General features: G+C 45.7%; 1 protein-coding gene across 2 annotated transcripts in view; it reads left to right on the forward strand.

Moving 5' to 3' along the window:
• Positions 1-22,720, forward strand: part of PRDM6 (PR/SET domain 6) — a 106,565-nt gene that overhangs the window by 69,162 nt on the left and 14,683 nt on the right. For both annotated transcript variants that reach the window (XM_042982815.1, XM_042982823.1), the window contains 3 exons: positions 3,526-3,653; positions 7,247-7,371; positions 19,781-20,123. In XM_042982815.1, the coding sequence (XP_042838749.1) occupies positions 3,526-3,653; positions 7,247-7,371; positions 19,781-20,123 (596 nt within the window). The remainder of the gene's footprint in view (positions 1-3,525; positions 3,654-7,246; positions 7,372-19,780; positions 20,124-22,720) is intronic.

The raw sequence follows: 22,720 nt of genomic DNA on the forward strand, positions 1-22,720 counted from the left end.
CTTCTACTCGAGGAATGAACAGAAATAGGTGTCAGTGCCTTCTGGCCCATTGTTTCTTGTTGTAGAAACACTGAGTTTAAATGTGAACTCTTGGGGGGGGGGGGCGCCTGGGTGGCTCAGTCAGTTAAGCATCTGACTTGAGTTCGGCTCAGGTCATGATCTCACAGTTGGTTTCTTTGAGCCCCGCATTGGACTCTCCGCTGACAGTGTGGAACCTGCTTGGAGATTCTCTCTCTCCCTGCCCCTTCCCCCCTCAAAACAAAGACTTTTTTAAAAACCTTACAAAAAAAAAAAAAAAGATAAATGTTCACATTTAACATCACAGACCAGAAGGGGTCCAGGATGATCTTGAGCCAAGTATACAGGCATACGTTTTCGGCCCCTCTAAAAACTTTGTTTGGGGACCACGAACCAGGATGAGGAGGCACTGGTCTTCTTATGATGAGCCCCCTTGAGGAAAAGCCACGTGCTGTGAATATATGTTGTTATGATGTGACATAGTTATGACATTTATTTTGGGGGGACTTAGGTGAAACAGATGGTGTCATTGAGGACTGTGGTATAGTGCACGAGGAAGGTGACTCAGGGTGATGATGGTGACGGTGGAGAGAGAGAGAGACCGTTCTTGGAAAGCATGTAGGAGGCAAGTTCAACTCCGTTGGGTGATGGCTGGGCACTGGGGGCCGAGGGAGAGAACAACATCAAGGTCGAATGAGTTTCCTCAACTCTGGGGGCATAGCTATGGGACCTAACAAAGTACCTGCGATTTTCGTCACTTTTCCATTTGAATTAGCGTAAAGTCAGTATTAGCGGAAGCCGGGGAGGCACAGCCTCATGTCATATGCTACGTTGTGTGATGTTGGGAAAAAGCCTGACAAATAGCCACCTACTTTTCCCCTCAAGGCAAGTAGCAGTTCCAATCAAGCAGGCAAAAATGATAGGATTCCTGTAGTCACACTATATTTAACTTGGGGGGATTTTTGCTAAAACAAGAGTATAGGGAGAAACTTTTTTTTACCCATTTTCAAGACTGACTGGCTTGTGCCTGGTGTTCAGATGAGCCAGCGTCCAAGGTGGCACCCATTACATATAAATACTAGAGTTTCATGTGCTGCTGATGAAATGGGCTAGAAGCACCAAGGAGAATTGTCCTCCTCAAAACGCTTCATAATTGTTTTCACTCGCAGCTCTCAAGGGAAGTTTGTTCATGGGGGAAAGGATAGGGCAGAGGGGCTGGGTCGTCAACATTTCTGGCTCCATTTTAGGTAAACATTCGTGTCTGAGGAACTAATGGCTTTGTTCAGCGTCCCACGGGTTGTCAACAGCAGAGTCACGGTTGAGACTTTGCATCTCGGAACCAGTTTCCTAAAAAGGAAAGCAGAAACCACCGCCACATAATACAGTGGGATCTAACCTAAATGCAAAGTCTGTCTTTAGGTGGTTCAGGGAGCAGATACATCTACCTCATGAAATGATTCCATTCCCTTGCCCTCATCTTCAAACTAGGAATTGCAAGAAGTCATTAATCTTAACTATAATATAATCCAGGAGTCTCTTTATTCTTCTCAGGCGACATTGATTATCAGTTGCGATCGCCCTGCTGCGCTACCCAAAGCTTCTCCAGCAGTTGCCTCCATCAGACTGATGTCTTGTCTTTGAGGGGTGGGGGAGTTAGTGGAGAGGTTGGGGGTGGAGACAAATGAGCAAAAACAACAACAGCAACAAAACCCAAAAACCAAAAAAAACAAGTCATCTGTTTTAAAATGACTAGAGATAATAAAAGAAACTGTCATCACTAAGCCCTTTGGCCCCCAGCACAGAAATGCTGAGCTAAATTAATCTGAATCACTGTACTAATTTTAGTGTCTCATGTAACCAGTGAGGCTCTCTGTAAGACTTGTTCTCCATGTGTGTTTGGAAGAGAGCAGTGGAAAAGGCTGATGAGAGGGTAAGCGACATGACTTCCAGGATGCTGTGGGCAACACTTCAGCAGTTACCAGGATCCCATCACTGTTGTATTTGCAAAGGACCAGTCGCATCATGGTTCCTTCTGAGAACTGCACCCCTTGCTTCCCAGATGCCCCCTAGGACTGGGATTCCCTTCTGGAATGGCTGTATGTATGTAAGCCCCCAATCTCACACCCCTCCAGAGACCGCATCCTCCAAGCTCCCCAGGGCTCACCTGGTTTCTGGAAGTGGGAGCTGATGACCTCTGTGGTCGGCTCAGACTCTGCCTGTGCTGGGTTGGGTAGTGTTACGCATGAGACTTTGTGTCCCATTGTCCTTGCCTGGTTTGAAACAAATTTCGTTTCCTTGTATGTGATCTTTTTAAAAAAATTTTTTTTAACGTTTTTATTTATTTTTGAGACAGAGAGAGAGACAGCATGAACGGGGGAGGGGCAGAGAGAGAGGGAGACACAGAATCGGAAGCAGGCTCTAGGCTCTGAGCCATCAGCCCAGAGCCCGACGCGGGGCTCAAACTCACGGACCGTGAGATCATGACCTGAGCTGAAGTCGGACGCCTTACCGACTGAGCCACCCAGGTGCCCCTCCTTGTATGTGATCTTTAAGAAAAATTTTGTTAATGTTTATTTTTTGAGAGACTGCGCAAGTGAGGGGGGCGGAGAGAGAGAGAGGGGAACAGAGGATCTCAAGCAGGCTCTGTGTTGACAGCAGACATCCTGATGTGGGGCTCGAACTCACGAGCTATATAAGATCATGACCTAAGCCGAAGTTGGACGCTTAATCGACTAAATGGCCCAGGCCCCCCTCCTTGAATGTGATCTTGAAAGAAGAGTTGCTTAGAATGACCTCAAGCAGTCATTAGTAGACCAACCTCAGTTAAGACATTTACAATCCCTAAGAAATAGTCATTCTCTGCCCCCCCTTTCTCTTCTTGAGGGTCTCTTTTTTGATGGCTGCCCTAATAGTTTCAGGTGCTGACAACAGCAGTCCCATATTCTCTGCGAGGTGAGAGTCCTTTTATTTCATCTGAATGAGAGCCTGTTGTGTTTTGTTTTAACCAGTTCTCTGCACGTCTATAACACTCCACCTGCTTTCTTCCCCGGGGTCGCCCGGCTCGTCTAACAGACGGTTACTGCGTCCCGAATGCCTTCGAACAGTTACGTGTTTGAGCCCGGGGGCCTCTCGTGTGGATGTTCCAGCCATGTCAGTGTGGCCTCTCCCTTCAGCTTGTTTTGTTTATCCGGCAGCTCATTACTTAGGAGTAGCCTGTCAAAATAGGTTAAATATCCTTTGGGAAACATGGTCACTCACATCCTCGAGATACCAGAAATATGTTGAATACAGGGGAAGATCGGCTTGATAAGAAAAACGGGATCGACTTGCATCACCCAAAAATATTTTCCTGCTATTCCGGTTGAGTTTCTGCGAACATCAATAAAGCTCTAGCGAACCTACAGGCCATAAATTTCTGCAGCCGACGCATAAAGACACCAAGGGAAGCAGGGAAAATGATTGCTGATGATTCGTTCTAACTACTTGACCTTCTGACCTCTTCTCTAGATATATGACCAAGATGGAACACTACAGCACTTTATTGATGGTGGGGAACCTAGTAAGTCGAGCTGGATGAGGTATATCCGATGTGCAAGGCACTGCGGAGAACAGAATCTAACAGTAGTTCAGTACAGGTAACGTATGTACCTTGATTTACCACTTCAACGTAGCTGAAGCCCTTTGGCTTGCGTGTACAAATTCAGGCTTGCTGCTGGTTTTAAAACCCTGCAGAGTCCTGCAGAACCCTGTGAGGACTGGCAGAAATTGTTTTCCTAGGTTTTTGGAATCTCCTTGGTTCTTGCAACCACACTATCCCGAGAGTTCAGGAGTAAAGATGCTCCCGGAGGGGCCTCTTTTACTCGGTGCACGTGGTGCAGTTACTTCCACACCACTGCCTGAACATCCACAAGCGCCTGAATGAGCTGGGAAAACTTGCCGATGCGGGGTGATTCCCCCACAGCCGGTGTGTGCCTGCGTGTAGATAGGAGTTCAGAGATGCAGCCCCAGATCCCGTGCACCCTGCCGTCTTTAGGCTTTCTCCCTCGGGAAACAGTGTCATTTGCACAGAGACGTGGGAGGCCAAGAACTAACTCTCAGCCTGCTCCAGGCTGCTTTTCCCGAACTCTTCAGCTCAGCAGCCATGGCTGAGCCAGAATAACCCATCCCGGTCCCTTAAAAGGTGTCAGAGTGTTTGGCTTTGGCCCTTTGACCATTCAAGATACATGTCGGGTGATCAGGCGGTTCCAGAACGTGGAGAAGCCCCCGGTTCCCTGAGAAGTTTGGGCAAAGCCCAAAGGGTAACAGACCCAAAGTGGAGCCAGCCTCATTTTCCAGAATCCCGTTGGGAGGCCTGTGGCTGGGGCGGGGTGGGGGGAAGGTGGGGAGGGGCATGGGAGGGGCAGAAAAGCAAGGTGGATTCCCAGATGCCCTGCCACATCCGCTCAGTGCACCTGTTGGTCAAGCATTTCCACTTAGTGCTAAAGAAGGCTGAAATGGAGATGGGAACACAAAAACAGATCACAGAGAGGGGGGGAAAAACCCTTTCCTCAAAATCCCTCGAAAACATGTGCCGTATAAATATATGACCTCAGTTATAAACAGCCATGTTCCCTTTAGAATCAGAAGCAACTGGTTAGCTTTATTAGGCACCACAGACACATCAAAGCAGAAGGTCCTGTACTCTGCAACTTGGCTTCTTGCCTGTGGCTATTTATTTTCTTTCTCCTTCTTTTTTTTTTTTCTTTTTTAGTTTTTAAACATGAAGCTTAAAAAAAAAAAAGGGCCTTATACCCCTCGTAGGTGTAAGGCTGCACAAATCTGGCTGGCTCTCCGAAGGTCTCCAGTTCAAAGGGAACATATTTGGGCAGCATGTGACTCACTGCCATGGTTTCCTGGGCAGTTATATTTCATTAAATAATGGTTTCAACGAAACCGTGCATGACGGTATTTGGTTACTTGACTGCAGCCGCCTTTCTGTCATGAAGTTTTTATGAAAGCCGGAGCTAGAAAATTAGTAAAGGTTGGGTTTGTCCCTCCAGCAAGAGATAGTCTGGCCGGTTCCGTAATGAGCACCTGGGGAGCTCTTGAGGCAAATTCTGAATTTGGGGGAAACAAGAAACCCCTGAAGAGTAAGGCAGTTACCTATCTGTCAGTAGTAAGTGGATTTTACAGCTAGCCTTTCATGATAGTGCTTCACCTTCTAGATCTCTCTGCCGATCTGTTTTCGATTACTTCGGATCTTTCTAAAATGAACTACAAAAACACAATTTAAAAAACTGGCATCCATCACCAGTGACCACGTCCAAGAGTAAGAAAATAGAAAAGTTGGACCCCGAAGAGCCAGCTTAATTTTTATTGTACATGAACGTCCTCTTCACAAAAAGTCAGCTGGTTTAGATTCATTCTGTTATGATTTGTAATATCTAAATGGAATTTTCTTCAAAGCGCCCTTGATTGATTGACCCTTAGCTGAACGTTTTGTTTTTATTTTGAGGCTGACAATAATGTTTGTTGGCGTGTGCTGTGCTTCAACTGCGTTGGGACGCCATGAGGCTATCTTTATGAGTCATCCAACCACAATACTAAATACATGTCAGCAAAGGAAATATTATCTGAAGAGGGAAAAATTCCTTTGATGTGCTTCAACATGCAGAGATTTCTGCGAGTTTTGGAAGCTTTGCCCGCTTGTAAGGAACGGTGTACCCTTACACTTTTTTTTTTTTTTTTTTTTTTTTTTTTTTTTTACCCACCCCTCCCTTTCGGCTTACTCTGTGTCTCAGAAGACCACCCATTGCTTGAAAACAGTTCTGTTCTTTCAGCGGCAAAGTGTGTCATTTGGTTTTTAGCACATTCATTTGCCGGGCGCTGTGTTTATTTTAAGGGAAGCCAAACCGAGAGATGAAATGTTACAAGGGTGAAGTACAAAGTCGACTCAATTTTTCTCAAGTTAGGAGATGCCGGTGATTTATAGCTCGGCTCCAATTTTGATTTTTTTATGTAGCAGTGGAAAGAATTAATAAAATGCACAGCTCTTGGAGATGCGGAGGGAGGCAGGGTGGCGAGGTCCGCACAACTGGCTGGAGTTTTTGTCAGATATTCATAGAATGTTGGGAAAAACATTCTGCTTAGTTAGCAGTGCCCTCGTGAGACAGAATGGCAGCAAGTAAGGAAAATAACAAGATAAATGAAATTTTTGCAGCTGCAAGTAAAATATTGAGAATCTGCACTTTTTTTTTTATTGATCTTTATGATCCTATTGCCAAGAGCCACTTTGTGGTGACAAAATATGTTGACAAGTGCATATCTCACTGCCATGAAAAATGTGGAGAAGGATTTGCCTTATGTCTGCAGTGTTCTACAAGGAGCCAATTGCCCTGCCACGGCCAATTCCTTACAGAAAGGCTAAATTTAAGGCCCACCAACCCTAAACACTTTTATCTTGAACTTGAGGCTAATATTTGTAGCAATTCTTCATCGAGGAAACCAGTCACGGTCTCCTCATTTTTTTTTTTTTAATCCGTAGGTTTTTCTTTACAGTACCAAAGCTGTTTTAAAAAATGTTTATTTCTTGGTACCTTCACTCTGTCATTTCAGAGGGTAATCTTTCAGCCAGAGTAAAGTGCTCCCTTGTATTTAATGAATTTCCATTCCTTTTCCCCGGAAGAGGGGTTTTCTCTTCTCTTGTGTCAAACTTGAGAAGATAGGCGATGGGGAAGATTTTTACTTTCCTCCGTCCTTAAATCACAAAGCCGCTTAATTTTATTACGGATTTGGGGACTCCCATTGCCAAGTTGCAAGAATACGTGTAATGCTTTTCCTTCAAAAAGGAAATCAATAATATTAATTGATAGATGAAGGTGAGGCACCAATATCTACAATTTGCCGAGAGATGGAATTTTCTCATTAATCTGAGATGGAGTTTTTTTTTGTTGTTGTTTTTTGTTTTTAATGAGCCCCTGGCTTTATGCCAGCCCTTGAGCCCTGTATGTGTCTCTTCAGCCGAGATGTTCTGTGGAGGGACATTGTGGAAATAAACTGTAAGGGGTTTATTATACCGGGGTAGAGGCTGTAATTGGTTGCTGGGAATGATAAGGTGGGTGCAGATTTTATTGCAAACAAACTGTTTAGATGGAGCCGGGCGGAACTTTTTCGGGGCAATGAAAATGTGGAGGGGGGGGCACCTGAATCCTACCTATTACTAAGCTGGGTTTTCTTTTGTTTTGAATAGGTCGAATATATTCTACCGAGCCTGTATAGATATTCCCAGGGGTACCGAGCTTCTGGTGTGGTACAATGACAGCTATACGTCTTTCTTTGGGATCCCTTTACAATGCATTGCCCAGGATGAAAACTGTAAGAATTTCTTTTAGCTCTGAATTCACATCTCAAAATACTTATTTGAAAGCTAACCATTTAAGAGTGTTGCTTGAGACTCCTGAAATCCAATTCACCCTGATACGTGATGCAAACGTGCACGAGTCTGTTCCATCATTTTCTTCTCCTGCTCCTGTCCTTTGCTTTTTTACAGGGCATCTTATGTAAGCCTGTCCTTTCCTCACCTGTATTTATTGTCAAAGCCATTGTCATAGTTTTAAGTAGTCGCTGGTAGCAGTAATGAGGCAGCTGGTATTTAAAAAAAATTTTTTTTAATGTTTACTTATTTTGAGAGAGAGAATGGAAATGAAAATGAGAATGAGTCAGGCACAGGCAGAGAGAGAGAGGGAGACACAGGATCCGAAGCAGGCTCCAGGCTCTGAGCTGTCAGCACTGAGCCCGACTTGGGGCTCAAACTCACAAACTGGGCAATTGTGACCTGAGCCAAAGTCGGAGGCTTGACCGACTGAGCCACGCAGGTACCCCTGAGGCAACTGGTCTTTATTGAGCACCTACTCTGTGTCTGGTACTGTGCTTGCCACCGCATGGGGTTACCAGAACAGCACAAGCTGTAACTCCTGCTCTGCAGGGGTACACGATCTTGCCAGAGTCACATCATAGGCAAAAATAAAATAATAAGAAAAGGGTGCTGTCTACTTAGGGGTCAAAGCCCTCCAGGCAACTGGGGGTGCTAAGTAGTCATTGGAATGAGAAACAGTAGCAAAAATCATAGACATGTGACTGAGGAATTTGTCTTTGCAAATTTCCTAGTCTGACATGAACTATTTAATTTGTATCTTTATTACCACGGCAGTCATTATCTCTAAAAAAAAAAAAAAAAAAAAAAAAAAAAAAAGTCTTATCTAGGCAAACAGGACCTGAGAGCCATTTTTATTAAAACTTTTATTTTTGTTTTTATCAATTCTTTGCTAAATAAGGCGATTTCCAGGATTTGGAATAGAATTAGGTAATGCTGATGCGTTTCAGTGAGAAACACTGGTTTCACTGACACCATTTTAATAAAAGAATGGTGTGGCAATAAAGCCACCAAACTGATAACGGATAATTGCAGTGAACTAATAATTTGTCATTCTGTAACAGAAAAAGGAGCAGAGAGAACAGATCTATTGAAGAAACTTCAGTTTGGAGGAAAAAAAGTGTTATTTTTCCTTTCCCACTTACTTTCTCACACACACACACACACACACACACACACACACACACACACAAAGACCCCCCCCCCAAAAAAAAAAAAAAAAGTTTGTGTTACTCCTGATAAAAATGCTGCTGGTCAGATATTTCTTTTTCATGTTGTCTTTATTTTCTTTGCCAAAAAAAAAAAAAAAAAAAAAAAAAAGAACTCTCAGGAAGCATATTGCCATCAAATTTCTCTTTCTACTTTAACCCCAAGCCAATCTCCAATCAAAAAATGAATCTTTGGACCTATAGTACATTCCTCTTACTTCCCAAGTTTCCATTGGAAAGTTTCTTTTCTGCAGTGATACTTGGGTTTGAAGGAGTGTCTGTTTTTGTAGGAGAAAAATCTCAGTGTTGGACATGGAGTGTGTGGTTGGTGTTTGAGGCAGAAACGGACAGGACACCAGAACGTTCTGTCTTCTCAGGACGGCTCCATGCCCCTGCTCCCCCAGACTAGACCGAAGTCCATGTACAGAGAAACACCAGTTTCCGGCCCTCTAGCCTGCTGACATGGGCGTGTCCTGTGATCTTGACGTAACCTCACCTTCTGAAGTGTGGAATTTGATCCAAAAGCCTTCCAGAAATCCTGTAAGGTCTGCTGTTCGCTCCTTTACCACAGCCTGCTACAGACTCTGAAGATGTTATTGTGGTGTGTGTGTGTTGAGAAAGGTCTGAAAATAAGCTTATTGAAGACTAGAGTTCTCAGGTACCTAGGCACATAGTCCAAGGATGTGTTCATTCGTTGCGCAGATGCTCATTGAACACCCGTAGTGAGCTAGTGTCTTCATAGGCACTGCAAATGCAGCAGCCAAAAAGCAGATGGGAATTCCTGCCCTCAGGGCACTTACATTCTAGTGGAGAGAGACACAGGAATGAATGAATGAATGAATGAATGAATGAATACATGGCTTGTCAGGTGGTACATTTTGTAGAGTGGCCAAAGCAGGGGAAGGGGTGAGGCATGCCAGGAGTTGTGAGTTGTGGTTGGCAGGAGTGAGCGGGGAAGGCCCTCCCTGGAATGTGCCTTTGGGGTGAGATTGGCGAGGGAAGGATCAGCCACGTTTGCTATTTGGGAGACGAATGTTCCGGGCGGCAAGATGAAAAGAGTAAAGGCCCCATGATGGGGATGTTTCTGGCCTGTTGGAAGAGTATCGTGGAGGTTAGCATGGGTGTTGTGGAGGGAGTGAGGTGAGGACGAGTTAACTCAGATGTGGGGTGGGACCGGAGTGGGGACCCTGTGGCGCCCAGGAGGCCCCTGTCGGAAGCCTGGCTTTTCCTCTGTTCGAGGGCCAGGCGAAGGGCGCTATGGCAGAGTTCTGAGCCGAAGAGTGAGATGTTCTGGCTGCAGTGGTAACAAGATTGCGCTGGCCATTGAGTGGAGACCAGACAGTAAGGGCGGAGGGTGGAGCAGGGAATCCAGTTCCAGGCTCCTGCAGGACTCCCGGGGAGACGGGGTGGTAGTCCGGGCTAGTATAGACTTGGTAGAGGTGGTGAGAAGTGGCTGGATTCTGGAAACGTTTTGAAAGTCAAGCCAGGAGTGCTTCCGGACACACTGGATGCTGAGCGAGAGAGAAAGGAGTCCAGGATAACTCTATGGCTTTGGTCTGAGGAACTTGAAGAAAGGAATGGCCAGCTACTGAGTTAGGAGTCAGAAATGGAAAGCACCGTGGAATTACTTCTATTTAAAAAAAAAATAAAAAGCTTATTTATTTATTTTGAGAGAGAGAGCGTGCATTCATGTGCGCAAGCAGGAGGGGGCAGGGGGAGAGAGAGAGAGAGAGAGAGAGAGAGTGAGTGTGTGTGTGTGTGTGTGTGTGTGTGTGTGTGTGTGTCCCAAGCAGGCTCCACACTGGTAGCATAGAGCCAGACTCGGGGTTCACACGAACACGAGATCATGACCTGAGCCGAAATCAAGAGTTGGCGGCTCAACGAGCTGAGCCGCCCAGACGCCCCTAAGTTTTGAAAAATGGTTTCAGGTTATTTACTTGTTTTGTTGAGAAATAGTACCCATGCACGTGAGGGGGAGCCATGGAATTACTCCCTAGGGAATGCATTTCTTACCCTTGATGTGATCTCTGGGGTGGCAATCACACATTTGCAACATTGCTTGTGCTTGGTGTTGCTGTTACATGGATGAGACAGATGTAGGGGTTGGGCTGGAGGATTTCGGGATCTTGTGTGCCGTTCACAGCCACCGACAACAGGGATCTGAGAGTGCGCCCTCTGGTCTTAAGATTCATTGCCGCAGTGTCATCAAAAGGGTACTTTCTGGAAACACCGGATGCTTTGCTTTTTAATCCTTCTGCCTCATAGAGTCCGACCGTGTAAAGCACTCTTGAGGTTGCTGATTAGAGTATTACGTTAACTCCACCGGGAAAGATGTTCAACCATTTATTGAAATCCTTGGAAGACAATGTGGAAAGCTATAGCAGCTTGAAGTATCGCGGATTCGGTAGATAAATGAAGCGGCTCTTTTGGGTGTTGAGTTCCAAGCCCAAAGTGAGGGTGGAGGGAAGCTTCAAGAAAATTAAGTCGTTGACTTCAACGCTCACCAGTGACAATCCCCCTTCCCCCTAAGGGTATTATAGGAATTTTATTGCAGTTCCTGTCTCACAGTCATATATCTGTCATGTGATTGGCCACCCAAGAAACCAGCAGAAAGCTTCATCAGATAGCGTGGGGGAGATATATGACTGTAACTCTAAGATGGATTCCCATTCCGCATGATTCGCGGAGAGGGCTGGGAGTGCTTTATAATGAGGGTTCCGTATTCTGCACAGAGAAAATACTCCGTGTGATTTAAAAGCACAAATGTGTGAGAGGGCATGGGCAGATAATTTAACAGATAGCCTTCCACAGCCCTGAGTAATTTAAATCATCTCAACTGGATTAGCAATTCTAAGACCATTTTTATCCCACTGAGCGAGCCACAAAATAAATTAGGTACCTTAAAAAGCTTCTTGATACTAGAGACAAAATACCTCCACAGGGCCTCCTTCTAGTGCTCTGCACACACCAATTACTAAATGCCCACCCCCCCCCCAGATGAATATTGAGAATTTTTTTGCCATTATTTGAGGGGATTAAATGTTTCAGCCAGATTTTTCTTTGTTAATGAAGTTGATACATGGCCCAAGATATTCAAGGGAAATATGATTTTAGTTAGCAAATAATACTTATTAAGCCCTTTCATTTATTAAAATATCGTTTTCTTCCCATGGTTCTTTCAACAATGAAAGTACACATTTCCTATTGAGCGTGTGCGGTGGGTTCAGGCCTCAGTGACTGCCCCCCTCCAGCGGCAGCTGAGAGGCGGTGGGGGCACACTCAGGTGCCCAGACAAGCCCCCGAAAGCCGCCTTGCTGCTCAAAGAGAAGGCATCATTTGACACAGGCATTTGGGTTCTGGAAGCAATTCCTATGTTATTTTCTTTGTAAAAAACCACGGTTATAAATGTAATAGAGCTCCAAGCAGAGAGCCGCTCCATCCACCCTAGACCTTCCAGAAGAGCCCGAAGGAAAGCCTGTGTCGACAGATTGCATCCGCGAGAAGGAATGAGGCTCCCCAAAGCTTCCAGTGGGGGATTAGCTCCTGCGGAGTGTAAAGACCAGAGTGTATTCATATTCATTTCAGAGGAAGTGGAAAAAAAAAAAAAAAACAGGGAATAAATGTTAAACAAGTCTTCCTGCTGCTTTTTCTGCCTTGGCAAGGGAAGCCAAGGTAACAGAATGTGAGAGGCAGTGGCCGAGGCAGTGGGCACACTGCCCCCCTCCGCTCCCCTCTTCCTCTTGATTTTACAGAGCAGAAAACAAAAAGGGGCACCTCCGCCTCATGACCCTTACCCTGTCACACCACCAAGAGGGAGGCGCTAGGCCCAGGCTCAAGCTTACATCTGGAAACACGGAGGAGTTTCCATTCCAGTTGGGTCCCGCAGGGCCATCTGTGTGCCAAGCCCCATGGGGAGGATTGTGACGAGGTAGAGGAGCTCAGACCCTGTCCTCAAGTCTAGAAGAAAGCACTGGAACACACAGCGTACCAACCAGATACAACACAGGAACCGGGTGACATGGCCACGGCTGTGAGCCTTAGCTCGGGGGGATTGGGCTGGGCATTCGTGAGGTTGGTAAGAGTCCAGGCTCCAGGCCCTTTGAGTACCATGGGCAGCTGGGAGTTGCCTCTTCACTTAAGCCCGGGAACTAGAAGTTCCTGTTCTCTCCCTGACTGAGGACTAGAAAAATACTACCCACAGTTCTGGAAGCCAAGGAAACATCCATCTCAGGCCATTGGTAAAAGCAGTGCCTGGGGTGCCTGGGTAGTTCTGTCAGTTGAGCATCCAACTTCAGCTCAGGCCACGATCCCATGGTTCTTGAATTCGAGCCCTACAACGGACTCACTGCTATCGTTGCAGAGCCTGCTTCGTATCTTCTGTCCCCCTCTCTCTCTGCCCCTCCCCTGTTCGTGCACACACTCTCTCTCTCTCTCTCTCTCTCTCAAAAACATAAAAACAAGCAAACAATGCCACACTCTAAAAGCCAGGCCTGGCTATGGGATGTTGTGGGGTTGATTTTGTACTGCCTGCCAGGTCTGGAAACCCTGGGCCAACAGAGATTGGTCAAGAACTGGAGAAACCTGTAGGGTGCTAAAGGAAGCAAGGAGAAGTCACCCCCTAGGGATGCCTCGGTACCTGCACAGGACTCCCAACAGAAGGCAGCAGCTGCTGAGAACGCATATGCAGTGAGAAGTGACAAACAACACAGGGAAACCCACTGTTGTCAGAGATTTGGTCTCTTTGGGTGCTTTGGAATGCTCTGGGGGTACCACCTAGATCCCAACCTTGCTATTAGATTGAGGCACTCATTCCCCTGGTGGGGGGGGGGGGATGAAGGGGCTGCCAGCCGTCAGAGGAGTTTGTCTCCAGGAAGTACCTTCAGCCTAAGAGAGCCACTTTGCCCGTGGTCCTACTCCCCCTCTGTGCAGGCCATGTTCAATGACTGGGCAGTGTGGGTGGAGGCTACTAGGGACTGGTTCCCTTGCCCCAAAACAGGACGCCTGTGAAGGACCTCCATCTCCAGAATTGTCCCATCTCCTCCCTGGACAGAGTTCTCTTGCCTCACTTCCCTAGAGGTATTGATCCCAGGAGGATTCCTCTGGGAACCTCGTGCACACAAAACTGCAAATCTGCATTTCAGTGCCTTTCCCCGGGGGACCCGATTTAGGTGTTCCGAGATTTGTGTCTCCAGTCCAGACCTCTGTACTGATCCCCGCATTCCTATCTAGTTGTGTGCTCCGTATCTGTCCTGGTATCAGACCGGAGTGCCCAGCTGGGCACATACCACTGAAACCATTCTGCCCCTCCTCTAGTTCAGTAGCTTAGCCCCATTCATCCAGTTCTTTCTAGAAACCTTGGCATCTCACTTTTAGTCACCCTTCTATCTAATCACTTACAAAGCCCTGTTGATTGTATATTCTGGGGTTTTTTTAATTTAAGTTTATTTATTTACTTTTGAGAGAGAGAGAAAGAAAACAATCCCAAGCAGTCTCTGCGCTGGCAGCGGGGCTCGATCCCATCAACCATGAGATCGTGAGCTGAAATCCAGAGTCGGATGCTCAAATGACAGAGCCACCCAGGCGCCCCATGGCTTGCCATTACTCTTATAATGGGTCCCCAGGTCTTTAATATGGTAGCCTATGGGCCACATAGAGTCTCCAGAAAGTATTTCCTATGGTTCACGTCCTGTTTTACAAAATCAGAACTCGCGCGTCATTAGACTGGCCATGACCCGTTCTGTTACCCTGCGTCCTCCCTTGAGCTCCTTCTCACCTCAGCCTGTCAGGTAGACCCTGTAGCAGAGCTGCCCATGTTGCATCATCTCACATTGCCTTTTGTTCCCCCTTCCCACCTGTCTGACACCTGTGTGCCTTTTGGGACTCACATTCAAGGTCACTGCCTGAGAGAAGCTGTCCCGCACCCCCCCCCCCAACTTTCCTGGCGCCTCTTCGTCTCTCTCATAGCATGCGTCACACTTGGAGCACCTGTGTCTTGTAAGTGCTCACGTACATGTCCCCCACCAACCCCCCCCCCGCCACATTTTGTTCTTTTTGTTCCTTCTGAACCTGGGAGATGCCTTACAGTTAATGCCGCAACCTGCACTTAATGGGATTTTAGATTTGACGAAACTGAGAACTTACTTGCAAAAACCTTTTGTTTGATAGCTCTCACTCACTAGAGTGTAAGTGGTCTGAGGACAGGGGTTGGGGCTTGCTTTTCCCCCCGTACCCACGGCACCAGCAGCTCACGAAGTATTGGTGGACTGAATGAATGGACAGAGGGTGGTTGTACGGATCCTGCATGGGCCCCTCTCACTGTTGTAATTTTCCAGGGTTTGCCAAGTTCGTGTTCTTCCTTGACTCTATACCCTGTAGGGCTTTTCCAGTTTTCCCTCTACCCCCTTAATCTTTGTCTGGTAGAAGGAAGAGATTTTCCCAGCTCACTGTGTCTTCGTGTGGAAACCCCTCATTTTCTAGGCCACTTTAGTTCATCATCTCTGGGCCTTTTGCAGGCGTCTGCAAGGTCTGTCACCTTTCTGGTCATTTTGTTCATACTTTTGGATTGCCATAGCCCATGGGGCTCTAATTTAGAAGAATAGTCTTCTGTGTCCTTTAAATCCTTCTTTAAAAAAACTGTAATTTGTAGATACCAAGAGTCCTATGAAAGTGTGCAGGAACTCTGTGGGACAGTTTAGAGATCACATATGGTTGCTTTTGTGATAATTATTTCTTCCTGCCATTACTTTGTCCTCTCTCTACGTTATGTGCTCATTTGATTCATTTGTACGGACGATTGAATTGATTCACTCGTACAATAAAGGATCCCACACCAAAAGTAGAATATACAGTGTAGAATATAGAGTGTAGTTGCTACTTCTGTCTTGAAAGCATATTACCTTTGCTTTGAGGTGTCCCAGAGAAGGAAATAATGAGACAGGGCATAATTTGGTTCCAACCATCTTCACTGTTACTGCCTCATATTATCATCATTACCTCTGATCCCAAATATCCTAGATTATTTTACAAACTGGTATACGTTTTTATCACCCTGTTGACATTGACCATTAGAGTTAAATTCATTTGCTTACCCATTCTCGTGCTTAATATAAAGGTGAGGCAACCGTAGCCATTTTTGAAAATCTATGAGGTTATTTTCCAAGAGAAGTTAGAAGTCAGAATTCATAATCTATACTTAAAGTATTCTTTATATTAATTTCCCCAGAGTGAAGTTTCTGGCTGGTTACCCTGCTCTCGTGCACACTGATGACATCTTCGTTAGACAGTCTTTCCATGGTGTCTTCCTGTTAGTCTGCCATTTCCCAACCTGCAAGAACTTAGTGTTGCCTAGAAATGTGTGTGTTCCCCTGTGCTTTGTCTCTTCTGGATAAGTTATAAACAGGGTACACAAAACGAGTTCTACACTGATCTCTGACAATGCTGCTGTTATTTTTTACTAACAAAGTGCTGGAGCGCCCGGGTGGCTCAGTCGGTTAAGCGTCCGACTTCAGCTCTGGTCATGATCTCGTGGTCTGTGAGTTGGAGCCCCGCGTCGGGCTCTGTGCTGACAGCTCAGAGCCTGGAGCCTGTTTCAGATTCTGTGTCTCCCTCTTTCTCCTCCCCCGCTCGTGCTTGGTCAAAAATAAATAAACGTTAAAAAAAAAACTACTAAAACATTCCTCCTGATTTTGCAGTACCTATTTAAAGAGTAACATTCAGGACGCCTGGGTGGCTCACTTGGTTAAGCATCTGAGTTTGGATTCAGGTCATGATCTCACAGTTCGTGGGATCCAGCCCCACATTGGGATCTGTGCTGACAGCATGACAGCACAGAGCCTGCTTGAGATTCTCTCAGTCTCCATCTCTCTCTGCTCCTTCCCTGCTTTCTCTCTCAATCTCTCTCTCTCTGTCTCTGTCACACACACACACACACACACACACACACACACACACACAATAGATGAACATTAGAGGTGCCTGGCTAGTTCAGTCAGTTAAACATTTGACTTCGGCTCAGGTCATGATCTTGCGGTCCGTGAGTTCGAGCCCCGTGTTGGGCTCTGTGCTGACAGCTCAGAGCCTGGAGCCTGCTGTGGATTCTGGGTCTCCCCCTCTCTGCCCCTTCCCCACTCATGCTCTTTTCTCTTTCTCTCTCAAAAATAAGTAAACATTTAAAAAATTAAATAAAAAAAATAACGTTCTGTGTGCAAAGATTTTCTTTTGAAAGTCTGAAACATATGGGCAAATTTCATATCGATTATACATTTTTGCCTCAAGTTGAAATTACGTGTAAATATTTATATACAGAATATAGACATATAAACATGTATATGGGTATGTATCAGTATTTTTATGGTGTATATGTACATATGACATCTATGTTTATGTTTATCCTATATTTACATACATGCCAAACCCTATACTATCTATAAAATGTTCTTTTTACTTTTGAAACACAGCTGGTGAGTGATGAACAGTCTAGGAGTGTGGCTAGAAAAAAACGACTTGGCAGTTAGAAGGCTAAAGCTTCCAGCTCAGATGTGTCCTCTGTATGTGTGACCCTGGTCGAGTTATAGTATTGGACCTTCTGGGGCTTCAGCTCTTTTTATTTGTCATAAGAGAGGGTTGGATTAGATCAGTGATTTTTGAACCTGATTGTACATTAGAAGTACTTGAGGGAGCCTCTAAAAATGCAGATGCCCAGGCCCTACCAAGAGCTTGTGATTTAATTTTTTTAAGCGTATTTTATTTACTTATTTGAGAGAGAACTGGGAGGGACAGAGAGAGAGAGGGAGAGAGAGACTCCCAAGCACTGCCAGCACACTGCCTGCACAGAGCCTGATGTGGGTCTTGAACTGATGAACTGTGAGATCATGACCTGAGCCAAAACCAAGAGTTGGATGCTTAATGGACTGAGCCATCCTGGTGCCTATGTGATTTTAACTTTTTAAAAGCCTCCCCTGTGAGTATAAGGTGCATTCAACTACATAGACTTCTTCCCAGGTCTGTGAATCTTTTTATTTTCCCTTCCCAAGACAGGACGGGCCATGCCGACAGAGTCCTGTACACAGAGCTGTTCCTGTTATTGGATGCGTGTCACTGCTGTGATTGTACAGAACACTGTCTGGGTTGGAAGGTCCTTAGTGGCAGCCCATCATCCCCCATGAGTCTCTGCACATGGTCTCTCCCTGTCCACTCAAGTGCAGAACCTCCCCGGGTCCACAGTCCACTACCATTTTCTCTTTGTAGTCGAGCACACTTGAGTTTGCATGCTACGTGGGCATCTCAGTGATGGTCTGAGGGAAGGATGAGAGCCCTCACTTCGTATGTGTCCTCCCTTGTGGCCTTGAACCAGTGGCCAAGGGCCATAGGTTACTTCCCATGACCCATCTTTTTGCCTGTCAACCTCTTCAAATTTTTTGGTCTCTAATTTTCTTCTTTGGCCACCCTATGACTTTTTTGTTTAAACTTTTATTTTAATGTTTTTATTTATTTTTGAAGGAGAGAGAGAGACAGAGCATGAGCGGGGGAGGCGCAGAGAGAGAGGGAGACAGAATTCGAAGCAAGCTCCAGGCTCTAAGCTGTCAGCACAGAGACTGATGTGGAGCTCGAAGCCACAAACTGTGAGATCGTGACCTGAGCCGAAGCCGGACGCTCAACCGACTGAGCCACCCAGGCACCCCTCGGCCATCCTGTGACTTTTAATCTCTTTGACCCCTGAAATAACCAGTGTTAATACATTTTATTGCCACAGTACTGACTTAATACAAGAATAATAGTTTGAAAGCATATTCTAATCACCTTTCACCCTGTGGGTTGACCAGCAAGTGCATGATGTGGATTATTAGCACCGTAACAACTTAAAGAAAAACAGATTTCACATGTATTAGGTTTCCTTCCTCAAAAATGTTTCTTACTTTTGCTGCTTTTACCACCATTCCAGTTTACATCCATCTTCCTTCATTCCAGTGTCTTCCCTAAAATAAGAGTAATGGTGGTCGTCGTTGATGGATACTTCCATTATTGCATTTCCGTGTCATGACAGGGTTTAAAGATGAAGCCACTGCTCTTAGGCCTCAACATCTGTGGCGTGGCACTTTCTACATTCTGTGCATTAACTTAATCCGTAGGGTGACCATTTTACATCTTACCAAGGACGCGGCTGTAGATGTCAACGTTCTGTACTTGCCGCTGGCCGCAAGAGTGTTAAAGAGCAGTGTGAAAATGGAGGCTGTCTCAACCCCTTAGCCCTGCTGCGGTTACTTTTAGGATTATGACTCCCGCTGTCCTCATCTTACAGATGGGGAAGCGGAGGCACAGGGCGATTTTGAATAACTTACAGGAGATGACTAAGCTAATACAAGGCAGAGTCAGGATTCGAACCCAAGTCTTCCCGGTCCCAAACCCGAGTTGCCAGCGCTATGCTGTGTTGCCTTCGACTCTGACCTTAGCTACTGCACCCTGTCTGTAAGTCCACCTGACTCAAACCCTTTTTTCTTGCTATTTCTGTACAGAAACGGTCTGTGTCTGTTTCTCTTGCACCCCTTGTTCCCATGGGGTCGAGAACCATGCCGTTTGGTCAGCCTGTCTCCCTCACCATCCTACTAAGGTGCCAGACTATTGTCTCTAGGCATCTTTCACCTCGTTCCGTTCATCTTTCAGCTGGTTTTTCTGGAATGTCCCATGCTGGCAAGGTTCGGTGGAAGGCCTAAAATCCTGGGAGCCCAAATCTGTCTTCTCAGACATTGCTCGGGGTTGCCTTGTGGGCAGAAGCCCCCCACCCCCGACATTCTCTCCCCTCTCTTCTCCTTTTGCTGTTTTTGCCTTCTCGACTCTCTCCGAGCCTAGGGTGCAGTGTGGAGCCTCATTCTGGAGTCTTTATGTCTCTACCCGTAAGTGAACTGTGAGGCAAAGACGATGTGTAAACAACCCTGAGCGTATAGTATGTGCTTAATGAAGAGGCACTGAGTGAGATAGGAATTTGTGACATTAGTGCTTTCTTTTCCCCTTCAAGTCAAGTAATTTGGAGTCCAGAAAAACGAATGTTGACAATGGTGATGTAAAGGAATTTTTAGAAGCATGTGTAATGGTGCTTCTTGGAAAGGCTCACGAAACTGATCTTCTGACACTCTTCCTGTTCTCCCAGTAAACGTCCCCTCCACGGTCATGGAGGCCATGTGCAGACAAGACGCCCTGCAGCCTTTGAGCAAGAGCAGCAAACTGCCCCCGGCCGCCCAGCAGCGTTCTGTGGTTTTCCCACAGACGCCGTGCAGCAGGAACTTCTCTCTCCTGGATAAGTCTGGGCCCATGGAGTCAGGATTTAACCAAATCAACGTGAAAAACCAGCGAGTCCTGGCGAGCCCGACCTCCACGAGCCAGCTCCACTCGGAGTTCAGTGACTGGCATCTTTGGAAGTGCGGGCAGTGCTTTAAGACTTTCACGCAGCGGATCCTCTTGCAGATGCACGTGTGCACGCAGAACCCCGACAGGTAACCCCGACTCTTGGCCGCTCCCCTCGTGTTTGCTCAGTGAGACCCACTGCCTGCCTTCCGCCAGGCCCCAGGCGCCTCCCGCAGCCGCCCACGACGGGAGGTGTGTGCGCGCGTTCTGGAAGGTCAGAGATGAGTGGCGGGGCCACTGATGGACTTTTTACTGTGTAGCCGGGCTACGGGAACAACAGAGGTCGCAGGGAGGGACCTTGCTCTCGCTTTCCAGACAGTTCTGTCCGGGTCTAAAGGGGAACAAAGCAGACGGTGCATGTATGAATATCGTAGATGGAAAAATGAGGTCAGGAGCATTAGAATCCTCTCTGTCTTCCTACGATAATATAGTTGGCTGCCTTGCTTGCTGTCACAGGCATTTCAGGGTTCACCTCCAGTGTGCCGTGGGTATGAACTTAATTAAGTACTAAGAGGTAATGAATTGGAATTTTTTGCTTAGTACTATTTTTCTTCAGAGCGTGCAAACCCATAAATCCTGCAAAGCTGTCAAAAGGAAATACCTACTCTGCTAGTGATGTGGAGGAAAACAGATGCCACTTATTCAATAAACTAATATCCACACAGAAGAAAAATGTTGACCAGATACCTCAGAGTCAAAGTTGGTTTGAAAGTTTGTCAATAAAGAATTTTATGGCCATGAACTGAGGATGAAATTTAGCTGAACAAGTGAATTAAAATTTCAGGTGCTTTGACGAGTGGCACAGTAGATATAATGGAACTATTATTTATGAATCAAAACTCGTTTATTCGACAGTCTTGAGAGCCGGGAGCGCAAAAGACAAAAATCAAAATAATTCAATAAGAAAGGACCGTGCTTTCTCTCCCTTTCACATCCTGTGAAGATGTGATTAAACCCCAAATATCTAAGAATAGTCTGGAAAAGGCACTTTGAATATGAAATGAAATAAAACCTGGAAAATGATTTTTTGGAAGGAAGATACGAGCTTGGAAGCACGTCTTCTGAATTATTTTCTTCGTTTGGCCACTGATTAACCTTAAGCCCCTCTGTTCTCTTTGCCTTATGTTACACCTCTAGCTGTCCCCTCCCAGCTGAGCAGGGTATGACAGCGTGTTGGCGAACCCGGCAGGGACACAGAGGGTGGAGATGTGCTGGGAAGGGGGTGGATGTATTCTAAAATAATAATAAGAACGCCTTTTAGTATGCATATGCACATTTACATGTGTCTTTGTTCTTTATTTGTGCTTTTCTAGAAACCCCTTGCCAAGCATCAAGCATTGCTGTAATTAATTAATGTTGAAATGGTTGCGTTAGGGTTGTTAAGGTAGCTGGGCCTTTCCAGTCTTTCACTTTCCAGGGAGAGATCCCGGTGAAACTGTCATCAGACCTCTGCACGTGTTAGTGCTTTGGGCTTTAGAAGTGACCACAAAAGTTGTGCAAATGTTTTCCTCACTCAGGAAGGGTTTTCTTTGAAAGCTTCTCTGTCTTGCAAGTACACATGTAGCTTCGAGATGCTTCTCTTCCAAGTTTGCAATGCATTTTAGGAGTTTTGAAGCCTAAAAGAGGCGTTAACTTGTGTTACTAGGAGCTTTGCGTTCAGATGTATGGATTCGTTAGTGGCACAGATATGTTGTTATCATAATAACTAAATGTGCAAGGTAAGATGAAATGATAGTTGAAAGTTTCTGGGTCCTGAAACGCCAGGCTTAGCTTTGAGTATGATTTGATTTCATGCTGAATATCACATAAAGCAATAAGAATATGTTACAGTAAATGGATACTGAAACAGACTATTTTGTCCGCCCCCAGTTACACTTGGAAAACCATATGCATATTATGGTTTAAGTCCCTGTGAAGTCTGTCCCATCAAATAATACTGTCATGATTTGTAAAACATCTATGTAAACTGTCAGAAAAACAGCTGATAAATTCAGAAAACTTAGATACACCAAATACATGTGCAGGAGGGGTTGTTGGGTGAGCGCTGATTTAAAGTCAATTGAGAGTTACTGGCAGAAATCCACATGGCATGAGTTTTCCATTCTGTGCTAGACATGGCTGGGCTTCTTTGACTCATGCCCAGGTGTGGTGTGGCCAAACCTTCCCAGATGATGCACAGTGATGGGTGCTTGATATCCAGGTACATAGCCAGGGTGGGATCAGATGACTCAAGCAGCGGGTACTTCTCTCTTCCCTGTCTTTGCTCTCTGTTCAGACATAGTCACCATCATTCACGAATAAGTTGAATTTAAGAATTAGGACTTCAAAAAAATTAGGCCCTTCATAGGCAAAGTAATCAAGTTCGTGGTTTCTTAGTAACGATGAGGGAGTGCTTAAATTACTCCATCATATCCGAATTGATTATTGGAGATACGGGCAAAATTGGGGAAGATACCCACTCACTTTGATGCACTTGTTTTAGGCACCTGATTTGCTTTTTGCCTATAGTACTGGGATAGCTCTTTTCAGTTCTAGAATCTAGAATGCGGTCTTTGCACCAGCAAGTTTGGAAGTAGAAGATACTCTCTATGATTCTTAACCACATGAGTGAATTGCCAAGAAAGAGGAAGAACTCACCTTCAGTATCAAATTTGTGTATGATGGTTGTGAAATTTGGAGCTTTTTC

Source organism: Panthera tigris, chromosome A1 (genome assembly GCF_018350195.1).
Source record: "Panthera tigris isolate Pti1 chromosome A1, P.tigris_Pti1_mat1.1, whole genome shotgun sequence".
Lineage (NCBI taxonomy): Eukaryota > Metazoa > Chordata > Mammalia > Carnivora > Felidae > Panthera > Panthera tigris.